The sequence below is a fragment of the Phodopus roborovskii genome, unplaced genomic scaffold (genome assembly GCF_943737965.1).
Source record: "Phodopus roborovskii unplaced genomic scaffold, PHOROB, whole genome shotgun sequence".
NCBI classification, from domain to species: Eukaryota; Metazoa; Chordata; class Mammalia; order Rodentia; family Cricetidae; genus Phodopus; species Phodopus roborovskii.
Genome location: NW_026125537.1, coordinates 1,348,845 through 1,376,792, shown reverse-complemented (window position 1 = coordinate 1,376,792; position 27,948 = coordinate 1,348,845). Strand labels below are relative to the sequence as shown.

Genomic DNA, 27,948 nt, shown 5'->3' with positions numbered 1-27,948 from the left:
AGCCCAGGGTGGTATGGCTGAAGTTTGTCCTGCTCTGTCTGCGACTCTGAAGGAGATTTCAGAGGAGCTAGGCCAGGGACAGAAGGCATCCCAGGCCTTACTGGGCACTGCATGCCCTTGTTCACTGCTGGCACTCCCAGAGGAGAGGCGGGAGATATGGTCAGAGCAAGTGGCAAGGGCCTGCATGCCAGGCTGTAACCCTGGGCTTAGTGTTGAGGGCAAGGAAGCCATGTAGGTTTAGGTAATGGCTCATGTTAACAGTATGCAAGATCATTCTGGAGGCTGAGTGGGAGGAGGCCTGGCTGCTACAGAAGACAGCCTGTAAGTATGGGTAGAAGGTGAGGAGATCAGAGAAAAATCAGGGGGAGCAGAGGAGGAAGGTGAGGCAGCCTGGAGCACCACAGGGAATGAAAGAGGAAAGGCCCATTTGGGACTCAGATGCTCAATACACTTGCAACATAGTGGGAATGAAAGCCCGAATCAGGAAAACATTACCCTTGAGGTACCCCTCCTGGCTACCTCTCCACAGCACAGACCCATGGTCTTTTTAAGGGTCCACAGAAATGGCTCTTCTGTGTTTTAAGACTATGAATGGAAGTAGATATAATATACACAATAAGTATGTAATTAGAGTCTAGCCTGGGTGTCTACACTAACACAGTTAGAAAATAATAATTTGTATTAATGTATAAAGGAAGGGCCACACAAAAGAACAAGTACCTATGGACATGAAATCATCAGGTAGCCCTAGAGGGACTGGTGGCTGCTGGCAATGGGGGATGGTCTTGCTGATTACAGCAAAGCAAACAGGGTCTGCATGCCGTCAGTAAAGGTTCTGATGCCAGTCAGGGGTTCCATTAGGAAACAGGAAAGAGCTTGTATTCATGAGCTAAAAGGCCAAGTTCAAGTCATCATTCTGTGTGTTGCCCTCTATGTTGGATGTATTGCCCAATCTTTCTGGGATACTTCTCCACGTCTGCAGTTTGGCCTTGCACTTCTGTTGACTTGTAGGCTTTTAGGAGTCAGGACAGTATACTCAAGACCCACTGCCTTTCTCTAAGACCCCTCCCCCCTTCTCCCAGCCGTGCCAAGCCTGGCAGCCACCCTGCAAGCCCTAACCCTAGAAGCAGAAATTCTCCCCTACTCCCAAGACCATGATGAGCTGTGGTCTGTATCTTGAGGGGGGTGTTGTCACCTGTGCCTCCATGTCCAACTAAGGGTTGGAGCCCAGGGGAACATGGCCCTGAGTCAGCACGCCTGACTGCTAATGTTATCCAGATGTCAGACAAGCAAAACCATCTCCCCCACCCAGCTGGCAGCTCGGGTTTCTTGGAGATTGCAAAAGAAAAAGAAAAATAGAGCAGAGAGATGGTCAGATCCCAGCAGAGCTGAAACCCCAGGATGTAAATAGTTTCAGGGTCTTGCTAGGAGAGGGGTGTTGGCCTTTCTGCTTCCCCTGCTTCTGCTGCCCTTGGGCCCCAGCCTTGCCCCTCACCACAGGACAGAGGAGCCAGTCCCTGAGGGCTTGGGTGTTCAAAGGCAATAAGCAGGGCTGACTAGCCATGTCTGACACCAGCCTGGGTTGTCAACCCCTCATTCCAGTCCTAACTTCGAAGCAGGTTTGGGTATTTCCTAGGGTCAGTCTGGGTGGAGCTGCCCAGGGGACAGACCGAGAGGATCTGTGTGGTTTCCCTAGCAGAACTCAGGCCAGGGACTAGAAGTTTTTTTAGAGCCTCTGAGCTGAGTGACATGGAAAGCAGAAAGAGGTTAGCCTTCTCATTGAGCCCAGCCTCCTGCCTCTACTTGTGAGCACTTTGCATAGGAGGGAACAGATAGGGAAAGTTCTCAGGCTGAAAGGTTTAAAGCCTTTGGCCAGTCCAGAGCTGCTATGGCTTAGACTTGGTTTGAGTGTGCCTCTCAAGGGCTCATGGGTAAGTAAGGAGTGTGGCTCCTACTGTGTTGATGGACTAAGCAAGAGGTGGTGGGTCTTTAAGAGGCAGGGCCTGGTGGGAGGTGGTTAAATCATGGGAACGAAAGGTGGTAACTCTCCCAGGACCTGGTTATGTCTTGGGACAGGGTTATTATGAAAGAGCAGGTTTCTCCCTTTGTCAGATGACCGCTTGGTCTTTCTAGCATTGGTGCCCTTCTCCATGGGAGCTTGAAAGGACTTTTAGCCAAAACTGTGGGCTAAATAAACCCATTTTCTTCATGAAGTGTGTGCTTCAGGTATTTTATTATAGTAACAAAAACCTCAAGATTGAGATGCTGGGGAAACCAAGGGCTCTCCTGAAGAACCTGAGCTAGAATGAGGTCATAGAAAAATCTGCAGAGGGAAAAAGGCCAAGAGCTAGAAGCAGGAAAGGGAGGAGAAGGGGAGAGAAAAGGAGGAGGGAGGCTAACAGCATCATTTTGTGATTCCCCCGAGGAGTCCTGGGCTGGGGGTGGGTAGGAATGACTCCTCTAGAACTCAGGGTGGCTGCCCGTGGGGATCTGGCCTGTGATGTTGTAGCTCCTGGCACAGTACCTGGAATGCCATGAGTGCTCAGAAATGTTCTCAGGGACATTGCTGGGGGCTTGTGACTGCGCTTGGCCCAGGATCTCATGGGCCCTGGTGTTGGAAGGTTGTCCTGGAAGGCCAGGACTCAGGTTGTATCCCAGCCTTCCCTCCCTTCCTTCCAAGACCCCATGCTGCCTCATAACCACCCCAGTGTGGCCTCTTACCAGCTGTGAGCTCTGGGAAACTGAGCCAGTCTTCCCAGGTCTTGTTGCCTCCTATTTCTAGTAAGGATACTGAAAAGTCCAGCTTCAGAGCATGCTGGGAGGCTGCTGTTTACTGGAAGCACCTCCTGTATTCTCGGGGCACTTACACTAAGTCTCTTAGTGGCTGTCGTTATTTTTAGGTTGCAGTTCAGCTCTTTTAAACTGGTTGGGAAGCATCCCAAAGTCTGGAGTGTGTCTCAGATATATGGGGTCCCCAGAGGGCTCTGGGCTTCCCCTCCCACCCTTTGCCCACAGAACAGAAAGGGCTACTTCTGGGATGGTCTGTAGGGGGCCAGGTGACAGATAAATCTGTGTTTCCTCAGGGGTTTGGGAAGAGCAGGGGGACAGTTCCACATATTAGGACTATGCAGGGGAGATTCCTGGATGACACTGTAGGATCTGGTCTACCCTGAGTGGTAGTCCAGGAGGAGGGCTGGTGGAAGCATGGCTGTCAGCTCCTGCTGGCTCCAGTGGAGGGATGGATTTGCCAGGTCTCACCCCGCAAAAAAGGACAAAAAGGGCAGCTATGGAGGTGGCATGAGAGTGAAGGAAGAGGGGGTGTGGTGCAGGACACGTGACAAGAAGGAGCTGATGCTGGTTCTCTTTTTAAGCATCATATACTGCAGGAAGGGGTCCTAGATCCCGAGGGATAGGGATGAGGGCAGAGCCTGGAAGGAGGACTCACCTCCAGCCTTGAGCAACTAGCAAGGCCTGGGAAGCAGAACACAGAAAGCAGAGCACGACCATTGGTGTCAGTCAGCGTGTTGTCACTATCCTGACACAAGCTGACTTTCAAAGGGCTTTATTAATAGAGCCTGGAGCTTCCACTGAATGGTGTAGCTCAGGCTCAGGCTCAGGTTGTGGCCACCCGTTAGCTGCCTGGCTACACGGCTGGTGGCAGGAACACACTGGAGAGCATGTGAGTGATATAATACAGAACAGCCTTTTACAAGCACCAAGGAGTCACATGAAAACCACAGTGATGCCTCACTAAAGTACATCCCAATGAGCTAGAGACCTCTTCCTGGCTTGTACTACCTCCTACTGCCTCAGCCTCTGGGACTGAATTCCCAACCCAGGAGGACCACCAGGGGAAATTTAAACTATATCCAAATCACAGCAGCATTCTTGAGCTGGGTCACCTCCTCCAGTCAGCCTCCTCTGATTCCTCCTGCTGTGCCTGATAAACACTAGAAGGGGGGATAAACCATGAGGGGGGTCCTCAGTGCCCAGCTCAACCATGAGAGGGTCCTCAGTGCCTGGTTCTTGGCATGTTTATCTTGGGGCTGTTGAACTGGACTGAGACCTCAGTCTTGTGCTTGCCCACCTTATAGCCTCGGCGAGGAGTGGGTTCTCTCACCTCGCAGGGTGCAGTGGAATGTGTGCTCCACGCTGCCTCCCTTGCTTGGCCTCCTCTAGCACTTGGTGTGCAGGCGCTTTCATGAGCTTTGCTGTTGTTCTTGAGGTCTTGGCCAGCATTCTAACCCTCATATAGGTGCCTGGGTTCCCATAAGATCTCCTTCTGGGGAAGAAGTCTCCTGTCTGAATGTAGTCCATTAACATCCCAAATTCTAGAATCTGAGATATGGTGCTGTTGTGGCCTTAACATGTCAGAGTCTAAACTCAATGACTCTGCAATGATCTGCCAGTCCATCTGGGCCAATGGCTACTGGAGCCCAGGGTCTGGCCTTTGTCTTCTTGAGACAAGGTAGTGGTTGTATGAGCATGGACACAGGCCACTCCATCCTGCCTTGGAGGACAGTGAAAGTAGGGAGAGCAGAGACCCTATAGAACTCCTGTACTCTGGCTCCACCCCCAACACAGAGGAGTAGTGAAAGATAGAGCAAATGTGAGGGCACCTTCTAACATGCAGCAAGGACACAGTGGTACAGGTATGTGGCAGTGCCTCTTGATGATAATCAGCACTTTTCATGTGCTTTCGGTGCCTAGAGTAACAGGTCAGGCTGCAAAATGAGGGGCTGTAACAGACAAAACCTCTCACTCTGCCCTGACAAACACACCTGACTCCAGATGGCCAGCAGAGATCCAGGAGGAGATGAACCATCCTGGTTCTATACGACCCAGATGACCTGTTGTCTCTCTAAGGTAGCAGAGATTATCCCTGAATCCCAGGGTTATACACTTACCACCTGTAGTCTGGTGACTGCACCAAGCCCAGGAGGACTCTCTTAGCCCCATGTGACCCTAACCCCAGGCCATTTGCAGATCGGCTACACCACACTGCATAAGGACTGGTATCCTGCTCCACACCCCTTAGCCCTACCTCTGCTATGGTAGAACATCAAGCCTGGAGCCATGACATAGAAGGTGGGCTGCAAAGAGTCATACCTCACTCAGGTCCCTCACCCTCTGTGTGACATTGAAAACATCCCTGAACCTCTCTGGTTTCTTCCCTGCTGAGGGACAGTGGAATGTGACTCACAGAATGACCATGAAGATTCAGCAAGATCTTATAAGAACAAACCTGGCACATTGAGAAGGGATAGAGGTTGCCCATATGCCTGCCTTGGTGAGAGCTTGTGCTTGTGGAAGGAGACTGTCTGGGTGGCTACCTTTATAGTCACTTTAGGAGTGAAATTATGCTTTTCAAAAAAATTTTTTTAAGTCTATTAAAGTACAGGAAGAAGAGTCTAAGGAAATGTGAAGTACTAGGCACATTGGTAATGGTGAGGATGATTATGATGGTGATGATGATGGTAGTGATGGTGATGATGATAAAGATAGTGATGAGGTCATAGTGGTAATGATGGTGTTGGTATATGGTACTGATGGTAGTGGTGGTGATACCAGTTATAGTAATGATAATAACGACAATAATGACTGTCGTGATGGATGGTGATGTTGATGGTGGTGATGATTATGGTGGTGATATGGAGATGATGGTGTTGGTAGTGACTGTGACGATGGCTACTATAACTGAATTCCAACTATATATCAAGCATTTGCTTTCAATGAATCCAATTATTGGCCTCCCCACTTGGATGATGGCAACCTAAGACTCGTAGAGATGCAAAAATTTCTCTACACTCTCTTGCTGTTGCCCAGTGGCATCAACATTCAAACCCAGGTCTCTGGGGCTGTGCACTAAGAGGTCTGTTTTCATTTGCCATCCCTGGTTGAGAGATTGCAAGCCACTAGATGAGTAGTGGCCACTTCTTTGTGGGGCACTTACAGCTCATGGCAGGGTAACATAAGGCATATTTTATTTTTTCCAAGAGAGATGGGATAACTGTGGTTTCTTTCCTCCTTCTGCACAAGTCTCCTTATTTCCCAAGGGGGGTCTTTTTGCCATTTTTAGAAATCCAGAGCTGCCTGTGGCTGTGGACCCATCCCTAGCCCACCTTTGCACAGAGCTCCTGAGGTGGGTGGTGCAGAGGGAGTGGTTGCATGCTCCTCATGCCAGGCCTGTGCAAATTACAACAGGGTTAGGGCTGTGCTGTGTGCCTGCTGCCTACAGGAGCTGGAAGTGAGGTGTAAGCTTCACTAACTGGCTGCCTCACAATCCTGCAGTTGGCTTGAGCTACTGCCCTTTTCTTGGCCACTCTCAGCCACTCATTTCCTGTCATTAACAGGAGGAGCCTGGTCATTATGAGGTGTAAGGGACAAACTTTCTCATGCTTTGCTCCCTGTGTTCCGTGCTGCCCAGCCTGGCCTGCACACAGATTCAGACCTGTCTGAACATACCTGAAGCACCTGTCTGCCCACCCCTACACTGCCCAACTGATCTGCTCACCAAGATCCCCAGGTGGCATATCAACTCCTGAGATTCTTGCTTTTTGGGCCACCGAGAACCCTGCCAAAATGGGGACCAGTCATGGCACATGTGGGCAAGTTGTAGGAACTGGGGACACAAGACCTTCTGGGGACTTACTCATGGTCTCTGCATTAGCCCTAGCCCTAGGAAAGCATAAGTACTTCAGGAAACCTTCATGGGGGTTTGAAAGCAGGCCTCTGGAGGCTGGAGCCTCAGGGGCTGTGGCAGAATCCCAGTACAGCAAGCCTCCTTGAAGCATGACCCTTGGAAATGCAGGGGAAGCCAGCGGTCTCTGGCTTTCACTGTCTCCCCAGCACTGAGTGCCTGAGTGTCATCTTGTTTCTCAGGGTTCAGAGCTGCTGGGGGAGCCAGGCCTCTGGCCACAGCACCTCTGATGTATGGAGAGCCAGTGGGAAGTAATACTGCCTGTGGGTATCTGTACCTTGTGTCCACTAGGTGCTGGAATACTGAGCTTTCTGTCCTTCTGACTCTCACCGCCCCCCACCTCTCCCCAGTCTGCCCCCAAGAGGCAGGCTGCTTCTGTGTGCTCAGCCTCTTCCTCATCCATCCTTCTTCCTGGCCCTGCGAAATCACCCTGGGGAATTCTGAGGCCTGCCTTAGGGTGCTGCACACACTCTTCTGGCTCACCTTCAGGGCAATGAGTCTGCCTCTGTGTGATTATAGCACAGCACCAGAGTGTCCAACTGTCTGTAGAACCAGCTTTGGGGTAGACCCATCAGTCCTGTCACCATATGGCCATCTCATGCGATGTTCTTCATCCACCCTTGGCCCCATCTTTTCCATCCGTCTCTATTGGAGGAAGACATAGCCATGGACAGGCTCTACCCCCATCACTGGCACAAAAGCTTTACTGTCTCTCCCTGCCTACCACCATCTGTGTGCCACATATGACCAGAGAGTTAGGGACATGTGCATACCAATCTTTTCTTTTTTTTTTTTTTTGTTTTTGAGATAGTTGCTCCTCTGTGAAACAGTTCTGGCTCTCCTGTAACTCACTCTATAGATCAGGCTGGCCTCGAACTCACAGAGATCTGCCTGCCTCTGTCTCCTGAGTGCTGGAATTAAAAGTGTGCACCACCACCACCTCAGCTATGTCCATGCCAATCTTAAACCCTCTGTAGTTACCTGTGGCTCCTGGGCTTAAAATCCAGCCTTGTGATGGATTCCTGCAACCTCTGATGCCTGACCTTTGTCTCTCTAAGGCCTTCACCCTCATGCTTCCCAACACCCAGATCTGCTCCAATTGCATTGAGCCCTTTTCACTGTGACTTCCTCTGGGTCCCCCTTCATCACCACCCCAACACCCAGGCTCCTGCTCTTCCCCAGCATGTCCCTAGATGGGCAAGTCAGTGCTCGAGTGGTTTCTCGTCTCTGTTCACTCACTGTATATTCATTAAGCTCCTACTGTGTGCCTGGCATGAACCACAGAAAACAAGGACAAGGAGAGAGCGGTTCACATTCCTGTGGGGTGACAGTAAAGGACTAGTTAGGGACACCATGATGTAAGTCATGTTCAAACAACAGTGTTATCAGGGACCATCTCTCTGGGGATGTGACAACTTGAGGAGAGACAAATTAATCAGGGAGAAAACGGTTGGTGACCTGGGGCAAGATCATTCTTGGCAGAGGAAGAATGAAAGCAGAGGCCCTAGGGATACCCAGGCAAGGAGGCTCTTAGCCTGATGGCTCCAGCTCAGCAGGAGCTCAGGCTGCTTGGGAGAGGCTGAGGCCCACAATTAAGAATGTCCCCAGTGCCACTGTCTGTCCTCTTACTCCCTCTGCCTTGAGCTGGGCTGCTCTACTCTACGGAACACAGATGGGTGCTTGTCTGAGAGCCCCCTTCCCCCACCACCCCACATGGGCGGGGGGGCATGTTTGGGGGGACAGGAAGTGTCGGACCTCGCCTCCCAGCTGCCTGGTGGAATGCCACTGAGCCAGGATGGCCTGCTTGGGAAGGGACAGAGGCCCTATTGAGCCAGCTCTCTGGGCCAGCAGGGACAATAGCCACACTGAGAACTAGGAACATCGGCCAGTACGCTTGTCCAGGAAGTTGCCAGGCCACTACCGCCCCCTTCTGTGCCACCCTACCCCCCCCAGCCCTCTCTCTGGCTTCTCAGTGTAGGGATAGTGGATGCCAGTGGCCACTTTGCACTGGTACTGCCTGCTTTGTGCCAGACCCATGCTGTCCCCAAAGAGGGAGAAGTACAGGATCCTGGGCATACTGCCTACAGATAGGCACAGGTGCAAGGACTGGAGGGGGCCGTTGGGGAGTGGGTGTGCACCCTGAGGGCTGGACAGGAGGGCCTCCAGGAGGAAGAATCATGGTTCTAAAGCATGTCTATAGCCAGGGTCCAGCCTTGAAGGCACAGCACCCACGAGGCATCAGCAGAGCTAGCTGGTATGAGTGACAGGCCAGGAGGAGGAGGTAGAGAGAAGCCATGGTCTGTTGCTCAAGCCTGAGTGTTGTCTATAGTGGGTCATTTATTCCAGAAGGATCTCTGCTGGCATCCTGCCACACTTCCCTTCCATGCTCAGAAACTGTATATCCTAGGTAAACCCCTGGTAGAAAGTGCTTGGGGTAAGCACCCAGGCACAGCATTGACCTTCCTGACCTCCAGCCCCTACACTTGCTGAGAGATGGGGAAACAGCCCTGGGCCACAGAGCATGGTGGTGAGTGTGTTGGAATCAAAAAGGAGGTTAGGGACATCTACATAATCAGACCAAGTTGTGAAATATCAGATTCAGGGGAGGGTCTGAATTGTCCCTAAATACCTTACATTGACGCTTCTACTCAGTCAGACCCCTGTGGGGCTTCATTCTAGCACCCTATTCCTTTCCAGCAGCCAGAGTTATTTGAATAAGATATATGCTCTGTGTCCTTGTACACTGGCTGTAAGTTCACAGGGCTGGGGTGATGTCCTGCTCCAGGGCCTCATGTACAGTGCTCCCCTATGTACAGTGCTCCCCTGCACATTCTGACTGAGAGTATGAATGCAGTGCAGTGTCGTGGAGCAGGTGGGAAAAACACACCCAGATACTGTGTGACTGTAGCCTAGCACTTTCCGGGTGCTTGTTTGGTCAGCACTGACCTTCAGAAGACAAGCTGGGGACAATTTGGTAGCCAGACACATGCCACTATATAGGAAGCCAGGTCAGCTTTGACAGACCCTGCAGAGAAACTGAGGTCCCTGGAAACTAAGTCACAGGCCATACAGGTGGCAGGCAGGACAAGGAGTTGGGCTGGGGTGGCCTGGCTTCTGTCCAGCCTCTGGAGCACCCGCTCTGGCTGTCAGCCTCCATGTCTGTTGCTCAGGCTGACTGTTCCCAACAGCTGAGTCCATCAGGAGCCACAGACGATGGTGCCAAGGCAAACACTGGTGGGGAGGTGGGGGCAGGAGGTGCGGCTGCCCCCATTCCTCTGCTTTCTGAACAGACCGCTGCAAAGCCTAGCAGCCAGGTCTGCACTGCAATCATTGTTCCTATGATTGCTTCCAGATGCTGTGGACTCACAGGTTTGGGCCTTGGCCAGGGAGCCAGCTCTCCCTCCTCCCTCCCTCACCACCCCTGCCAGTCTGGTACTACAGAGCTGGGCCAGCCAGCCAGCCCTAGGCTGTCACCTTCAAGTCTGCAGCCTGCCCAACTCTTGGGCTGAGGAGCTCAAGCTCCATTCCTGGCTCTCACTCTTAACTTCCCATGTGGCTTGAGGTTGCTTGTCTTCTCTGATCCTTTTTTCCTGGGCTATAGAATGGGCATCTAGGGCAGCAAAAGGACAGAAGATGATTGATGTTCCTACTTCTTCTCACTGTGGTCTGGACCCTCACCAGAGTGGGACCACAGACCAGCAGTAGTCCCCAGGGATGAACTGGAGATGAATATTCAGGGTCTGTAGGGGTGGGGCCTGCACTGTTACCATGGTGCCTGGGTGCAGGTTGGGCATGAATAAGAACAGCTCATTCTCCAGACCCTGAGGTATGGCCCCTGGAGCCAGAAAGACAAGAGCTGACTTCAGAGCTGAGTGGAAGAAAAGAGGCTTGACTTAGATTAGGAAAGGGGGTTTAAAATGCTTACCTCAGTGTGTGGCAGGATGGCCATGCTGGTTCAGTGTGATGGCCAGCACCTAGCCCTGGGGAGATGACAACTCCAAAGGTCTTCTGGGACAGGCACTACATGAGAGCAGGCCTATGCCTGCATGCCTGCTGCTGGACAGAAGGGCAAAGGAGATGTGTGCACCCCTATGACTCAGCAGCCTGCAGGACACCTGGCTCTGCATGAGGGGCTCTATAGGAGGGGAGAGACCAGCATGTTCTGGACATACAAAGCAGTCATAGAAGCTTCTAGGAGAAAGTACAGCTTCTACTAGATTTGGTTGGGAGAAACATGCCAGATTATGGGACTGAGGTGAGCGCTGAGTGTAAGAGTGACCAGTCACCCACCAGCCCTGACCTCTGCAGATGGGTTCTCCTCCTTCCTCCCCTGGATTCTCGTGGGGTGAGGCTGCCCACAGACAAAGGCTAGGAGACTAGTGGGAAAATGAAACCGTGCCAAGAAACATGCGACACAATGGGAGAAGTCCAGCGTGGGTTTGGATTCCAGCTCTGCTGCTACCTTTTGGCTGTGTGACCTTGAGTGGATCTGCCACTCTGTGTGTGTGTGTGTGTGTGTGTGCCTCAGGTTCCTCATCTATGAGAGGTAAGGACCAGCTGCTGGGGAGGAGCTGGCCCCAGAACCGAAAGCTGATCATTTGTAGGGTGTTCCATCCTTTGATCTGCAGAGCTACCTGCAGCAAGCACTTTGAACATGAGAACAGCCATGGTCCAGCCCTCAGATACAGAAGCAGGGTGTGGGTGGGGGTAGCCAGCCTTGCTTCCAGCTGAGGCCTCCTGGTCAGCAGGCTGGAGCAGAGCTCTTCACCTGCAGGGCACTCTCCCCAAAGGGGTGGGACACAATGAGGTGTGGCACCTTGCACATATTTCCAACACCAGCTGATACCCAGGAATCATGGGAAGAGCTGGAGCTGCAAGGGCTGGCTACAAGGGCCTCTTAACTCCTACTCTGCCCATTTGCATCACCACAAGTATACCTCACACCCCAGTGATGGAGTCAAACAGTAGTTAAAGGTCCAGAGTCGAAGGCCATCCTCTCCTTTCCTTAGTGACCTAACAACACAAGTGACACCTCTCTGGGCCTTTGTTTCCATACCTGGAAACAGTCACTGTGAAGCTACAAATCTAGTGTGTAGCTAGCCTTGGCTGGATTCAGTACCATCAGTTGCCTATGGCTCTTGGATCTCCTGCAGGCCCAGAACTCCAGTGCTCACAGTTGTGAGGCAAAAAGCTTGTTTCTGCCAGCTGTCCAGGTGAGGAGGTGATTGACAGGAGAGTAGAAATGAAGATGGAAAGGCAAGCCAGGCAGCAGACAGCCAGAGCTGCCCCAAACAGCTGACTTCAGCGTTCCCCATCCACATCCAGGGTGGAGCAGATCTCTTTTTTGGCACTGGGCCACCTCCACACCCTTCCCCCATTGCTATTTTGAGCTGAGCTCATTGTCCCCTCCTCCTACAGCTGGTGGTAGCCCTCATACCCAGAGTCTCACTGTAGTGTGTGGCCTTTCCACTTCTTACACACAGACACTTGCCTGCCCCCAGGACTGGGTAAGGCCTCCCTCCAGTCAGGTGGGCAGGCTCTTCCTGGCCACATTCAAGCTTGCCTTCCAGAGAAGACTTCAAGAGAAGCATAAACAAAGGAAACATCTTAGGAGTGGGCAGTGTCCTGCCCAGGCCCTGGCTAGCCTCGCTCCAGGTCTCCTGTCTGAGAGATCTGTGTGCCTTTTAAAACTCTGTTCATGCCTACGGTCCCTCCAGCCATTCATGGGAGAAGCAGAAGGGCCCTTGCATGGGTGCATACACACACACACACACACACACACACACACACACACACACACAGGTGAGCCAGGGAAGTTTGCAAACTACCTTTAAATTCTAGACTAACTCTGAGTCTGGCATGCTAGAGAGGGGTTAGGGAAGGGCATGACCCAGACCACTGGGTCCCTTGGAGTCCAGCCTTCTCTAGAAGGTTCTCAGCTAGCCACTAACATGGAAGAATGGAGTGAGAATACTTGAGGGCCACTTAGCCCCAGGGTGACTGGGAGGGTGGCCTTTGAGCCTTGCTCTTGAAGGATAGTGGAAAAGCATTAGCTCTCTAGGACACCAAACTGGCAAGACATTGATTTTGTTTTTAAATTTTAAGTTAGTAAAAGCTGGGGCTAGGTCATCTGGGGCAAGGTGGGAGGGGCCTGATTGTCTTGTGCACATCATTTCTGAGCTGTAATATTATCGGGCACTTCAAGATTGAAGTGCCCATCAAGAGTAGGGGACTGCCTAGCAGAACTGGGTTCATTGTTACAGCAGGAGGGAAGGGAATCATTAAGAGAAAGGACACAGAGGTGTACACAGGGACCTGGACTCTCACTGGGACTGGCCTGCAGTCACCAGCAAACCACAGAGTGACTGCAAGTCTCTCACCCACCCCTCCTGGCACTACTGCAGGCAGCCTAAAGTCTGAAGTCACAGCAGGGAGGAAGCTTTTGCAATGCCTGGGATTCTGCCCTCTGCACAGGCTCCTCTTCCCCTCCCTACCCTCAGCCCCAATCTCATCCCTGAGGCCAGTGGAGGGAAGCCAGAGGCAGGAAACAGATAGCCAGGGAGTGGCTGTGCTCATGGCTTTCCAGAGAGCTTTGCCCAAGATTACTTCCCCCTGGTGTGGGGATTTGCAGAAAGAGAGAGATCTGCTTCCATGGTACATGACGTGCAGCCTGAAGGCATTTGAGGTGCAGGGGTGTCTCTGAACCACTGGGCCCCGGGGAGCTTTGTGGTCTTTCTTGGGCTTTATCATTTCCAAGTGTATCTTCTTCCTTCTCCATGTCCCACCCTTCCTTGTCACCCTGCAGAGGCATAACCTTTTCTCCCTGGGTTCTCCTGGGACTCCTGCTCCTCCCTGTCTTCTCCTCTCTATCTTACTTCCCAACCCCCTCCCCAGGGTTTTCCTGAGGCCTTTTCCTGTCTCTGTGAAAGCTTCCATTGTTCCCTGGACTCTTAGAGACCCTAGTGTTGTGGGCTAGGGATGGCATTTTTGTGGGGTGGGAAGGGTGCCCCCGGGGCTAGGCCTTCTGGGCCCATGTGGGGCTGTGGCAGGAACCCAGAAAAGGGAGGGGGCTGGCAAGGGGACATGGACAGACATTGAACTCAGACAAGGAGGCCCTTGAGGCTCAGAGGAAGCCAGGCTGGCTTCTCTCAGTAGCCTCTGTCCCAGCATCCTGCAGGCTGCATGTGCCCAGCCCACCTGTTCCTCCACAGACTGCTTCCTCTAGGGCTCCTGGAAGCCTGCAGCTGCCAAGCAGGAGTGGGCTGCAGAGCCTCAGGACCTCCTGTCTGCTGGGTGTGCTATGTGGACATATGAGTTGGGGGCCAAGAGTTGGAGGGTTCTTGAGGTACAGAGGAAGGAAAATACAGGCCTGAGCACTGGACAGAGATTGACCTCAGGTGTGACCCTGCGAAAATAGATGGCGCTTTACCCTGCCCTAAGCCTCAGTTTCTTTCTCTGCCACCAGGGTCAAATGTTGATTTTGAGGGGGCTGTTGCATCAGTTAGAGATTGTGAACTAGGAAGCCAGGGTGGCCTCTGCCTGCAGGCTTAGAGGTTCAGCTGTCCCACAGAGATGAATCTTACTTGGGCTTTACCCTGGGGACTGTGGCCAGGTGTGGGCCTTGACCCCAGAAAGGGCCCTCTTTAGAAGACCCTAGACTGTGAGCTCTGTGAAGGCATAGCATACCCTGTCTTGTTTATTTCCACGTTCCTGGAATTTTCCACAAAGCATGATCAGAGTGAATGTACGATAGATGTTAGTTGAATGAATGAATGTTGATATGTCAGTCTCGGGTCACAGGTCAGAGGGGTTATGTTCCTCAGAGCAGGATTGTTCTCTTGTTTTCTCACAGCCATTTCAGGAAAAGGCCAGGCACTGGGTGGAAAGTGTCACACTGGAGTCAACCAGTAGGATTCAAGTCTGCGTTTCACAGCAGTGGGGCTCTGTGCAGGTGCCTGGGCTGCCCCTGGCATCTGTCTGCTCTCTTCCTACGGGAAGGGGCTTTGGAGAGGCAAGTTAGGAATTTCTGGCACATAGTAATGCATTGAAAGTTAGGGTCCCTAGCTCTTCTAGAGTCACCACCACCCCTTACACACACACACACACTTAGCAGACAAAGAACTGGTTTCTAAGAAGGGCCTGGAAGAGCTAGGGCCTAACATCACATCTGCTTCCCAAAGCTTGTTTACTTGAAGCTGAAGGGCTCAGGAGAGGTGACAGGGACAGGGAGAGGGAGAGGAAGAACTTATGGGAGTTCTGTCCTCCTCCTGGGAGAGCCATCAACCCTCACAGGACCCCCAGCAGGGTGAGTCCTTGGTCATCCCCATGCCTCTTCGACATGACCATGGGAAGCCCATGTCAGATCCTGAGATCTAGGGCTGGTTCCCCAAAGACCAGGGTCGCCTCAGTGGCCAGGTTGCAGGAGAGCACACAGACAGGGCAGGATGGAGCCAGCTAGAAGCCCATCTGCTCTTCATTTCCTCTCCCTGCCCCTCTGGCTCTGGCCAGAGCTTCTCAGCTGGTTGCATGGGGCCAACCCAGGGTTTCATGAGGAGGGTTCTCAGGGGCCGCCAAGCACACACTGAGTGTAATGATGGGTCTCCAGGGAGGTGAGTGACTCTGTCTGGTTACACCCTCCACTCTGGAAACAGGGAAAGTGAGGCCCAGAGATACCTGTGACAGTGGTAGTCATTTCCTGTCTCTCATCATCCTGACATGATGTGTTCTTTGTGCTGTTCTGGCCCATTTCAATGAGGTTCAGAAAGTGCATCCTGACAGACAGCTAGACAACCACTTGGTCAATGTGGTCTCAGACACCATTCCCATTTGAAACCCTGGATTTATCATATCTTGCTCACAGTGGTTTGGGAGCTGCAAGGACACAAGAGTAAAGGCTGCATCCCTACCCCAGGCTTGGCAGGGCTGGATCTGTCCTTCTAGGAGGAAATGAGACCATCAGCTAGAGAATCCTTTATTCAGACAAGAATCCAGCCTGGAGTCAGAATAGACATTCTACCCTGCTGCTCCCTCCTGCCATCAACATCTTTGCTGTGTTCCACCTGAAGCTGCCAGTGGCTACTATGACTGACATGTCTGCAAAGACAGGGCCGTGAGGGGCCCAAGCTTCACTCAAAGAATGCCTCACTCGGGTACCAGGACAAGGTGACCAGCTGGGGCTGTGACAAGTGAAGGCTTACTCCTGGCCTCTTAAGATAGGGGACCCATGGAGTCTCGGGTAATAATGTAAAGATGATATCCTGCCTGATGAAGTGGAGCAGATCATGAGCCAACAGAACCAGCACCCAGAGCTTCCCAGTGCCCTCTCCATTGTTCATACCTGCAGAGACAGTAACAGGGACGAAAGAGGAAGCTGCCTTTGGTTTCAAAGCCCAGGCGCCTCCTGGTGGACAGGAAGAGCCCTGCAAGTCGGGAAGTGAGCTAGTGGCTGTTGCTTTCCAAGCTTGCTCAGGTAGAACATGCATTCATTAAGACTGAGCCTGAACAGAAATAAATCCATACACAGACCCATCCCCTACAGGCACATTCTGAAACCTAGCCTACTCCCTTGAGATGTTTTTCATATGATTTCCTTTACACAGTATTCCATCTCACATCCTCCCTTCTCTTGAGCACTTTCCCAAATGTCTAACAAAACTCATTGTAAGTTTTAAAAAATTACATTTATTTATGTGTGTGTGCATGTGCTGCGTGTGTGGAGGCCAGAGGACTACTTTGAGGAATCAGTTCTGTCCTGCTCCAGGGGTCAAACTCCCCAGGCTGCACAGAGCTGTCTCCTGAGACATTGTAACTGTCATAATAACTGTTTCAGTGGATTGTCCCGTTTCCAGTTTTTCATTCTCCTAAATAATGTGGCAGTAAGATCCTTGCAAATGCTTTTGGTTCATATTTCTGATTATTTTCTTAAGGCCATTGTAAGGCCATTTTTTAAAAGAGTCTGACGACTTACTGCAGGAAGACCTGTAGGAATGTAGTAAGAGATACCTGTCCAGTCCCTGCTCCTGGCAGCAACTGATACAGGGTTTCTCTTCACACCTGCCTCAGCGGCCTTCACTAGCTCTCAGGGTCCAGAGGACTATAAAGCTGGAAGTACTCTCATCGTCCCCAGGCTCAACTTCCTGACCAGGGCAAAGATCCCTGTGGCAGGTTTCCTGGTGGTTGTTTTACACAGCCTCTGCTTACATAGCCTTAGTGACAGGGGATTCACTACTCCCGGCCAACCTCAAGAGATCTCATGAACTGATGGAGAGCCAATGCAACCTTCTTCTGAAGCATATCCAGAGGTGGAAGCTCCTCTCCCCTCCAGCTTTGCCTTCTCCTTCCCAGCCCACATCAGTGAAGCCTCCCACTTCTCAGGCTACCTTCCTACTACTGTTCTAACGACAGCCTTCAAGTCTGAGAGCCCTTCCTTCCCCAGCTCTGTCCTGGATGCCCTCTGTGTTACCTATCAAATCTCTGGCTTCTGTGGTACTTGGAGAGCCTGTCTGTGCTACCAGGAGTAGCTTCTATCACCCACTAAGCCATGTCTGGTCTCCTGGTAGATGCCATTCCCCTGTAAGTGTGGGGTGGAAAGGATAGGTAGCCTGGGTCAGGAAAACCTGCTGGGGCCTGGCAGCCTGCTTGGCTGAGTGGTAACCCCCGCTGAGCTGTCTGTTGACTTTTATGAGAAGAGTTCAGGTCTTTGCAGGGAGGAGACAAGAGGAAGGAGTTCTGCTAATCCGCCTTCTCTATGGGCTCTGGGCCCTCCCTTGCTGGTCAGTATAAACAATGTCAGGACAGAGCCTTCCAGGAAGTGGCTCCTTGAAGCTGCCCGCCTGCTGGCCCATGTCCCTTCTTCTCTCTGCTAAGACTTAAATTTGTCCTGTATACCACTGCCACCAGGAGGCCCAAAGAATTTTCTCATGGAGTCTCTGCTGAGGGGGGTCTGTCTCCTCTGTAGAGCAAGCAGAACAGCCTGCTGAGCCTCACTTTCAGCCCCTCAAACATGGATGCTCTCAGGCATCCTACCCCTCCCCCATCCTCAGTTTCACCACCTGTTAGGTGAAGACACCTAATGCCCTTTCTTCTTAGGCTTGCTAGTCTTCCAGCACACACACAGCTTGAGGTAGCAAACTACAGTGCTGCTGCATGTCCATCTCATCTCTAAAAACACTCTGCTTCAGGTTTTGCCTGGGCCTCAGCCCCTCCTTCTATGTTATCTGCAGCACCTTGGTTGCCCTCTCAGCAAGGGAAGAGCTATGCCCCGAATATCAGTGTTCACCCAGTGAGGAATGCTGCTTGTGCCCAGACTGGGCTAAAGCACCTGCGAGGGTATTAGGTCCGCAGCTCAGGCCCTTGATCAGCATCTGGTGTCCAGATGCGGAAACAAACAGAGATACTGACGAACTTGTTGAGGGTCCTGGATAGCAGCAGGCAGCGCTGTCTTGTGACTTGGGAACCTGACCCTGGAGTCCAGAGTCTGAGCTTGTCAGGGAGCTGACAGTCCATCTTGCCTGTCACTGTGGCATTGGCATGCTGGGACATCTGGGCCTATAGGAAGTCAGACGCCCCAGCCCAGGGTATCTGGCATACAACTCCAAAAAGGGCCATATTCTAATTCTGATAACGGCTCTGCTCCTCACTTCTTATCCAACTGCTTGAGTTTCTCTTTTGTTACAATCTATACCTCATTACATATGAGCTTCCATCTCCCATAATCCTGAGTCAGACACTCCAGGACATAAATTCAGTTTATTTCTAATCCTGACTAGGACCCATGTTTTGCTCCAAATCTGCTAGGATGAATTGAGCAAGAAAAGGTCTGCAGAACCAGATTCCAGAGTCAGCCTTCTGAGAACAGGCCCTAAATCCCTCCATCAGCTAAACAGAACCTCTATGGCAAGATACCCACCTATTTGTATGTATGTGTGTGTGCTTGCATGCATGCATGTATGTGTGACTATGCATGCATATGTGGTGAGCATATGCATGTGGAAGTCAGAGAATAGCCCAGGTGTCATGTACCTTTCTTTTGAGACTCTCCAGGCTTTGCCTGTCATCTCACCATCCCTGGGATTACAAATATACACTACCACACTGGACTAATTTACATGTCCTCAGGTCTGCATGTTTACAGAGCAAGCATTTCACTCATCACCGCTGTCAGCATAGGCAGACACCTTTGGAAATGGAGGCAGGAGGGCGGGCACATGTGTATGGTGCCTTACTTCGGGATGACAGAACCAAGAGGGATATGGATACAGGCTGCTCAGAGCCATGGTTCTAGGTGCTGGGTGGCAATGGGAAAACTGGCTTCAGGAGGGCTCAGAAAACCTACAAACTGGATACCCAAAGAGCTCAGCCTCAGGCAGCCTCTTGTCCCAAGTGAGTAGCCAGGTCATGACTGTGTGGGATGCATCTCTCACAACACTGCCCTCTCTCAGGCCTTGCCAGGGCTCATACCGAACCTGCTCCTGAGACATCACCATTACTAGCAAGTCTAGTGATACCAAGCTGGAGACCCAAAATTCAGAACTGTGTTGTGTTTGCTTTTCAAGTTTTATTTTTACTCTCGGCACATCTCTCTCTTTTTATTGTTTTGCCCAGAACTCTAGTTCTTATCACTTAGTGATATGAATGTCTTCTGGAAAACAACAACAACAAACATACATACATAATTAACAGAAACTATTATGTAATGACTAATATCACTTCAGATCAGTAAATAATAGTAGTACCAATAACCCTATTGTCCTCCAGGTTTACCTGTATCATCTCACTTAATGCTCAGAATACTCTTTTAAAGGTTTTTATTGCAGATATTAATTGTTTATGTCTATGTGCATGCATGCCATGGCATGCATGTGGGGGTCAAAGACAACTTGTGGTAATCAGTTCTCTTTATCATGTGGGTCTATACCCCTTTTCCTATGTGGGTACCATAGTTCCCTGAATCTGGTAGAGGAGGAATTCTTAGGGGGATCTTATCAGAATGCAGGTTCTGGAATGGGGAGATGGCTCAATGGGGAAAATGCTTGCTGCTCAAGCATAAGGACCTGAGTTTAATTTCCAGTACCCACAGAAAAAGCGGGGTATGGTGGCAGCTGTCTGTAACCTAGCATCGGGCAGATGGAGACAGGAGGACTCCTGGAGTTTTCTGGATAGCCAACCAATCCAAATTGGACAGCTCCAGGTTCATCAAGGAACTATCTTAAAAAAAAAAAAAAAAAGGAGCACAATTAAGGAAGACCCTCTTGTTTGACCTTTAACCTCCACGTGCATGTGTACAGAGATGCCTGCACACCCCACCCCTGACACACACGAACACAGGTTCTGATTTGCTGAATCTAAGGTGGGGCTCAAGATCCTTCCTCTCTAGCATGTTGCCAGACAACCCTGTCACTGCCAGGCAGGGCACCACATTTTAATGATGACACTCAGAGTCAGGTTCAAGGCACCCTCAAACCCAAGGCCCACATGAGCCAAGCAAGTGAGATATATGGGGAGAGCTAGGGCAAGAAGAGATGACTTGGAGAGAATGAACACTGGCTCTACTGGCTGGCCATGCCTCAGCTATGGAGACCGCAAGGCTAGTGTGGGTCCATAGCTATGGGTAGTCAGTCTCCCAGCTTAAAATCCTGTGGTAACAAACCCAGCTTTTAGGGCTGGTGAAATGGCTCTGTGGTTAAGATCAATGGCTGCTTTTCCAGAGGTCCTGAGTTCAATTCCCAGCAGCTCACAACTATCTGTAATAGTCTGACTGATGCCCTTTTCTGGCATAAAGGTGTACATGCAGATAGAACACTCACATACATAAAATAAATAAATCTTAAAAAAATAAAACAAATCTAACTTTTAAAAACCATCCTCTGTGTGCACGTGTAGGCTCATGGCAGCTTTATTCATGAATACCCGACTAAGAAGTAGTAGCCCAGTGTGCCCTGTGCCATGGCACTGGCATGCAGTGGGTATTATTTGGCAGCAAGAGAGGGTGTAGTACAGATGGGAGCTTCAGTGTGGCTGAGCCTCAGAAACATTACATAAAGAAAAAAAAGCCACACAAAAAGGAAGACTATAAGCTAGGGAAACCCACAGGAGCAAATGAGGAGGAAAAGGGGTGAGCATGAATGAGTGCAGGGGGCAAGTATGTCCGTAAGTTAGGTTGTGCTGATGGCTGTACAACCCTGAATATACTAAGAACATTGCACTGACCATCTTCAACAAGTGCGGTGTGCATTATCAATATTTCAATAAAGGTATCAAGCTGTGCAGGAGAGCACCAGCTTCTTTCATATATAAAACACAAATCAATTTTCTTGTTGCAAATCAACAAGAAAAAGGGTCAGGGTTGAAAGGATTGCTCAATGGTCAGAGTGTCTGCTGCTGTTGCAGAGCATTGGACTGGACTACAGCTCCTATCACCCATAATGTGTGGCTCACTATGGGAGGTGCCCACATGAGTACACAACACACACACACACACACACACACACACATATACACACATATGCACACATATACACACATATACATTCACACACACTTTTTAAGTTAACCTCCTAAAGAAAACAATCCATAAAATATAAACAAACCATTGGTAAGTACATCATAAATGTGTCTTGCTCATTATGAAAGATGTTTGTGAGACCTTATCTGAGAAGCCTTAGTACTGAGTAACTAGTAGCATATATAGTGTGGATACATGTGCCAATGATACCTGATATCCCTGGCACATGGAGAGAGCTCTCATCTTGTTCCTCAGAACTGCACAGTTTAAAAGCTGCGAGCTGATTATTTCTGAGAGTCTCCGTTGGAATCCTTTCAGATAGATTGAGCACAGACAACTACACTGAGGAGGACAAGTATGTGAAAAGTGGAGCTTCAAACAAATGGGAGCATTAGCTACAACTCTGCTCCTAGGGATCTGGAATATGAAGCTGCTGAAGCATTGTGGGAGGGGAGGAAGCAGCAAAATAGTGCCCATACCCTTTGCTCCAGAATTTTTACTTCTGGAAATTCACTCTACAAAGGCACGTAAGTTGACACGTGTGGCAAACATTCATGGAGGCACATATGAGCTCTCATGAAATCTGCTACCATTCAGCCATGAAGCAGAATGTGGTAGTTACTGATACCGACATGAAGGACACACCAAGGTTATTTGGGTTGGAGATGTAGCTCTGTTGGTAGAGGGCTTGTCCAGCATGCACAAAGCCCTGGATTGGAGTCCCAGCATACCATAAAGCAGGCATGGTGGTACATGCCTGAAATCCCAGCATTGCAAAGCAGGGCTGGAGTATTAGAAATCCAAGATTACCTTTGTCTACATAGTGAGACATTGTATTTCAAAAGAAAAAGCAAGGGGATGAGGCTTGTGTCATCTGTTTCTGTCTGGTGAGTGATGGGGATTCTAGACATATACACTGATGTGTTCATCAATGTGGAACTGCCTTTGGGCTGACATAGAGGATGTAGAGATGCCTCAGGGACTCTACAAGAAGTTGTTTTTCTATCTTCCCCAAACCCTGGGAGCTGAGACAGGAGGTTTGAGTGCAAAGCCAGCTTAGAAAAATATTTCCTCCAGGTAGGGGAACAGTGGCAGCTGGAGCGATCCCTTCCATCAGGCACTAGTTTCTGTTCTTATGCTGTCATATCCTTGGTGGGACAAAGCACCTATACCCACCCAGCTGCCCTTGCAACATCTGAGATGAAGAAGTAACTCTTTAGAAACCCTGTACCCCATCGGGCATTAGTGGTGTACACCTTTAGTCCCAGCACTCGGCAGAGGCAGCCCCATCTCTGTGAGTTCAAGGCCAGCATGGTCTACAGTTCTAGTTCCAATTCCAGGACAGGCTCCAAAGCCACAGAGAAATCCTGTCTCGAAAACCACCCCAAAAAAAGAAAAAGAAAGAAACTCTGCACCCCACTGTCTCTGTCCTGATCCTGTCTCGAAAACCACCCCAAAAAAGAAAAAGAAAGAAACTCTGCACCCCACTGTCTCTGTCCTGGGGTAACTTGGGAGCTCCTATTCTTAGGATTGGTAACAAAAGGGCTAGCATGTGGGGAAAGGATGCAGGCTATGGGAGCTGAGGGCAGAGGCCCCATCTCCTTGTGTTTACTTCCTGTCCTGCAGGCACGCCCCAAAGGTGAGGGTCTGACACCGTACCAAGGGAAGAAACGCTGCTTTGGAGAGTACAAATGTCCCAAGTGCAAGAGAAAATGGATGAGCGGGAACTCCTGGGCCAACATGGGGCAGGAGTGCATCAAGTGCCACATCAACGTGTACCCGCACAAGCAGGTGGGTAGGCGGGACCTCTGGGTGGGGCGGAGCTAGGTGTGGGACTGAGGATGAGGTTGGGCAGCCTGCAGTGGGTGGGGCTGGGACCAGGGAAGGGGGCAGGGCATTCTCTGGGTGGGGTAGGCAAACCCGGTAGGCCTTGGTGACTGGCTAGAACATGGAATCAGGACAGCCTAGTTTCTACAAGGTGCTCCGTATCAGAGTCCCGAGGATCTGGGCTGCAGGTCTGGAGGGCTCAGATAACTGCCTTTCGACCTAGGCGGAGAGGCAGAACCAACTCACACACTCAGGGCCAGGGGAATCCGATGTTAGTGTTCTGGTGTGCCCCAGTGGGTGGCAGGGCAGGCTACTACTTACTGGGTCCCCTCTATCTTTCCAGGATATCCCTTGGTCATTGATGGCTCTCCCTGCCTTCCCCCTCCCCACATCCTACCAACATAGCCTAAGTGTAGCCTGCTGACCTGCCAGTCTGGCTGTACACAGAGGGGACCAATCTAAAAGAATCTTGCAAGGCCTTGAGTTTTCATTTTCCCCACTCACCAGTTGGTTGAGCACCTACTGTGTGCATTGGGAAGACTGTGGTAGCGCCCCCCCCCCAACCCTACCCCCGCTCCAGGCCAAGTTTTGGATTCCTGGGCTTTTGTGCTTCTGTCCCTGGCTTGAATCTGCTTCCCCTGAAGAGGCAGTGGAGCATGGGGATGGAGAAGAGCTCTTGCCCCTCCCCCAGTGCTGACCTGGGCCATCTCATCCCTCTGAGAAGCCCTGCCCCCACTACATTTGTTTCCTGTCAGGATCCAACTGTGTCTCCCCAGACGACCCAGCCCCCCCCCCCCCAGAAGAGAAGAAAACGCTAATGGGCTTTGCCTCCCTGCTGGGGGCAGGGGCCTCACTGATCAGTCCCAGCTGTTGGGTGTTTCCTTCCACAGAGGGGAGTCATCCTGACAGCTCCCCCAAGCACCCCACTGGCAGCCTGCCTGCAGCTGCAGGCTGAGCACCAAGGCCAAGGAGAAGAGCAGTTCAAAGGAACCCAGAGCTAGGGCTGGCTAGGACAGTCAGGTGAGAGTGTATCCCAAGGAGTCAGCTGGTGATCCCGCCCCTTCAAAACATTACTGGTAACATGCAACATTACTACTGGCCCATGCATGGAAGGCTCCCCGTGAGCCAGGTGCCATTCTAACAACTCTCTTCACTACAGCCCTATCAGACAGACTGTTAAATACATATCACGGAGGAGAAAAGCAAGCAGCAAGGTTAAATGCCTTGATGACTGTCCACACAGATATTACGAAGTCTTTGTGGAACTCTGTGGTTATAGAGTCCTTTTAAGACAGTCATTCTCTCTCTCTCTCTCTCTCTCTCTCTCTCTCTCTCTCTCTCTCTCTCTCTCTCTCACACACACACACACACACACACACACACACACACACACACACACACACAGAACTAAGCAAAGACAGCACCTGTCACTAACCTCTAGCCCAGGCTATGAAAGGCAAGCTGAGGTTGCAGCTGTCACTCGATAGATGGCAGAGGTGGTGTTCAAGGCCGACTTGTGGTATCTCGGGCCATTGACACAGTGCAGAGAAGTGGGTATACTGCAGAGATATAGGCAGAACAGTTTCTCAGAATAGTCTTCAAGCCTCTCAGCTCTTCTCATTGGCTCTGCCCTTATCCCTGGGACCTCTGTCAACACCTGGTACGAACACACACACACACACACACACACACACACACACACACACAGCAGTGCCCAGCAGGGCAGCCAGAGCAGGGCAGGCCCTGGTGAGTTCTCAGGGGCCAGGATCACAGGAGTAGGAGCAGCCTCACAGGAGGATGCTACCTTGGGGACAGAAAGCCAGGGATCTGAACATGTTAGAAGAGTGCATGAGATCTAGAGCTAGCCCTGAGCCCCAGGATGAGAACAGGCAGCATTCCCAACAGTGTGGGGCTTGAGAACCACCATTTTCTCCCTGGAGACCTCTGGGCAAGACTTTTTTTTTTTTTTTTTTTTTTTTTTTCTGAGATAGTTTTGGAGCCTGTCCTGGAACTCACTTTGTAGGCCAGGTTGGCCTAGAACTTACAGAGATCTGCCTGCCTCTGCCTCCCTAGTGCTGGGATTAAAGGCATGCACTCCCACTGTTGAACTGGACAAGACTTTTACATTGCTTAATGTGGTAACTAACCCACCACTCCCGTGGAAGCTGTGTCCTTGAAGTACTTTGAGTTATGTGGCCTGGCCACACAAAGCCCAAATCGGCAGGTTCCAAGGCAGTAGAAGCTGGCTCGATCACTCCTGTCCCTGTCTCCCTACTAAAAGGCTGGTTCGTGGAGGTCATGGGTAGTGGACTGTGGGGAGCAATAGAAAATGACTAGACATAAGCTTGGGTTTGATCTGGAGTAGGTAACATGTCAGGACTCCACAGCCAGACCATTCTTTGGGGACTGAACAGAGAGCACAGAGTGCTCTGGGTGCCTAGGACCTCTAAGATGAAGGCATAGGGACCCAGATTCCAGCTCAAGATGATCCTTCTTACAGAGCATTCAATGACCTGGGACTGTGCTCAGCCACAGAGACCCTGGGGGCATGCAAGCCTATAAAGAGAGGTTAGTGTTGGCTCACATTCTTTGGGACATCTGGAACAGCAGGAGGTTCACCTACCTCTTATTCTGAATGACCCTCCCATCAATATTAAAAATAAACAACACTCATACCTTGAAGGACCATTCCTTTATCTAGTCTTTGTCTTCTCTAGGTTTGCTGAGAAAAAAACCAGCCATTCACTTGACTGAAGGGAATAAGATTGTATCTCAGAGGGGTCAGGTGGCCAAGCTAAGGCCACACAGCTAGTGTTTGGTGGCCATCTTGGAGCTGGTATGCAAGGAAGAGAAACTTTCTCCTCTCCCCTACTGGAATAGAATAGGAGGGATGAGGCCAGTCCTCTGGAAGGCACTCAGTTCCAAGCCCAGGCTCTCCTCCTTCCAGCTCTTTCCTTTGTAGCTAAAGCTGAAAAGAACTGAGTTGTATGGCACCTGCTTCCAAGGCAGCTAAAACGCAGAATCCTGTCCATTTGCAGCCTAAACCCTAATTCCTATATTCCATCTGCTCTGAGTGTCAGCCTGGGTCAAGGCCTGGACTGGGTGGCAAAACAGCTGGTTGACTAACAGTCTACCCAGTGGGTAGCATTCATCTGAGCTGCCCTCCTCTGACCATCCTGGGCATGTCACTGGTATCCAAGGGTCTTTGCCCTATACCCCCATGTGAGCCTATAGTTTCTGCTCCCCTCTTCTTGCCAGATGACTCCCAGCTGGCCCTGAGCTTCCTCTGAGCCCCCACGTCTGTGCAGAGGACCCTTCCACAGACAGCTGTCATTCTGGGGTTGGAAGGAAAATAGAGTCTTTGTGGCCAACTGAAATGCTGTCCACTTTGGAGCCACCCCTAGTGATCTCTGCAGTGTTTACGGGTCTTTGCTGGCTGTTGTAGGTAGGGTAAGGAAGGACAGCAGACAGGGAAACCCAGGCTGTCTAAAGCACACACACACACACACACAGGCACGCACGCACGCACGCATGCACGCACACACGCACACACACAAAAAGCCTTGAACACTGCTGAGAAGACCCTTGCCACCAAGACTGATGACCTGAGTTCAATCCCCAGGTCCCACATGGTGGGAGACGAAAACAGACCTCTACAAGTTGTCCTCTGACCTCCACACGCAGGCTGTGACACACATGCACACATGTGAACACACACACATGCACGCTTAACACATACACAAGAAAATAAATGTAGTTTTTTTTAGAAGGGTGCTTGTGTGTGCTTAAATGCAGCCCAGATTACCAATAGCTAGTCTCTGTCAGGGTCCTTCCAAACTTTGCAAATGAGCACTGTGACAATCTGCTTTATAGATGGGGAGGAGGTGTACACATGGCCCAATGGGCTGGTAAGTTGCCACCTTTTTCTAGGCCTCAGTTTCCCCTTAGAAAACAATGGGGCTCTGTTTATGTAGTTACTCAATAAATGGGCAGGCATCGGGCCAGGAGCTAGGTTGAGGATGACCCCAGACCCCAGACTGTTGCCCCTCAGGCTAACATGTTGTACCTATTTCCAGGATAATCTTTTGACTCCCGAGACCACTGGAGTGATAGGGGGAGAGATGTCTTTGCATCCCTGTCCTGCACTGATTCTGGGCTGGATTTGGGAGCTCTCTGAGCTTCATTCAGGGGACAGTGGCCCAGAGAGGACTGAATATCGACAATATAATCCATGATTCTGGGTCTAAGACCCCTGCCTTGGCTCTAGCCAGCCCAGGAATTTCAGCTGAGCTTTCTGAACACATATGTCTGCAAATGGACAAAAGGTTAAGGTGCCAAAACATTGGCTGAGTTACCTCTGTAACCGCAGGTTCTCTCCCCTCTGCCCCTTCCTTCTTCTCTTTGCAGAGACCCCTGGAGAAGCCTGATGGCCTGGATGTGTCTGACCAGAGCAAGGAGCACCCGCAGCACCTCTGCGAAAAGTGCAAGGTCCTGGGTTACTACTGTCGCCGTGTGCAGTGACCTTGGCAACCACCTCAGCTGCCACCCTCAGCTGCCACCTCCCTGTGCTGCCCAAAGGGCTGAATGGCCTCATACTTGAGGAGACCCTCACAGGCCGGCCCATGTCCTTGTCTCATGTGCTGACAGTGTGGCTGACATGCTCCCAACAAGGTGCAGAGACAGGAGGCTCAGGGACAGAGGCCACCAGAGGCCTTGGTGTCCCCGTAGGCTCTCTCCCTGAGTTTCTTTGGAGCCAAATGGCTTCGTATCTGCCACAAGTACACTAAATGAACTGTGAATTCTGAGGCCTATGGGACGTCTTCCCTCCAAGACCAGCGGGGTCTTATCCCTCCCAGAACCTTGCAGCTTTTGCCTCCTATGAAAAGCCACTCTGGGGAAGTCCTGTTCCATTCTTAAT

The 27,948-nt window shown here is 51.0% G+C and overlaps 1 protein-coding gene across 1 annotated transcript in view; it reads left to right on the top strand.

The window, feature by feature from the left end:
* Zcchc24 (zinc finger CCHC-type containing 24) overlaps positions 1–27,715 on the top strand; it is a 44,999-nt gene extending 17,284 nt beyond the window's left edge. Inside the window, exons 3-4 of the mRNA XM_051176695.1 lie at positions 22,830–22,994; positions 27,438–27,715. Of these exons, the coding sequence (XP_051032652.1) occupies positions 22,830–22,994; positions 27,438–27,551 (279 nt within the window). The 3' untranslated portion in view covers positions 27,552–27,715. The remainder of the gene's footprint in view (positions 1–22,829; positions 22,995–27,437) is intronic.
* The last annotated feature ends 233 nt before the right edge of the window (positions 27,716–27,948 follow it).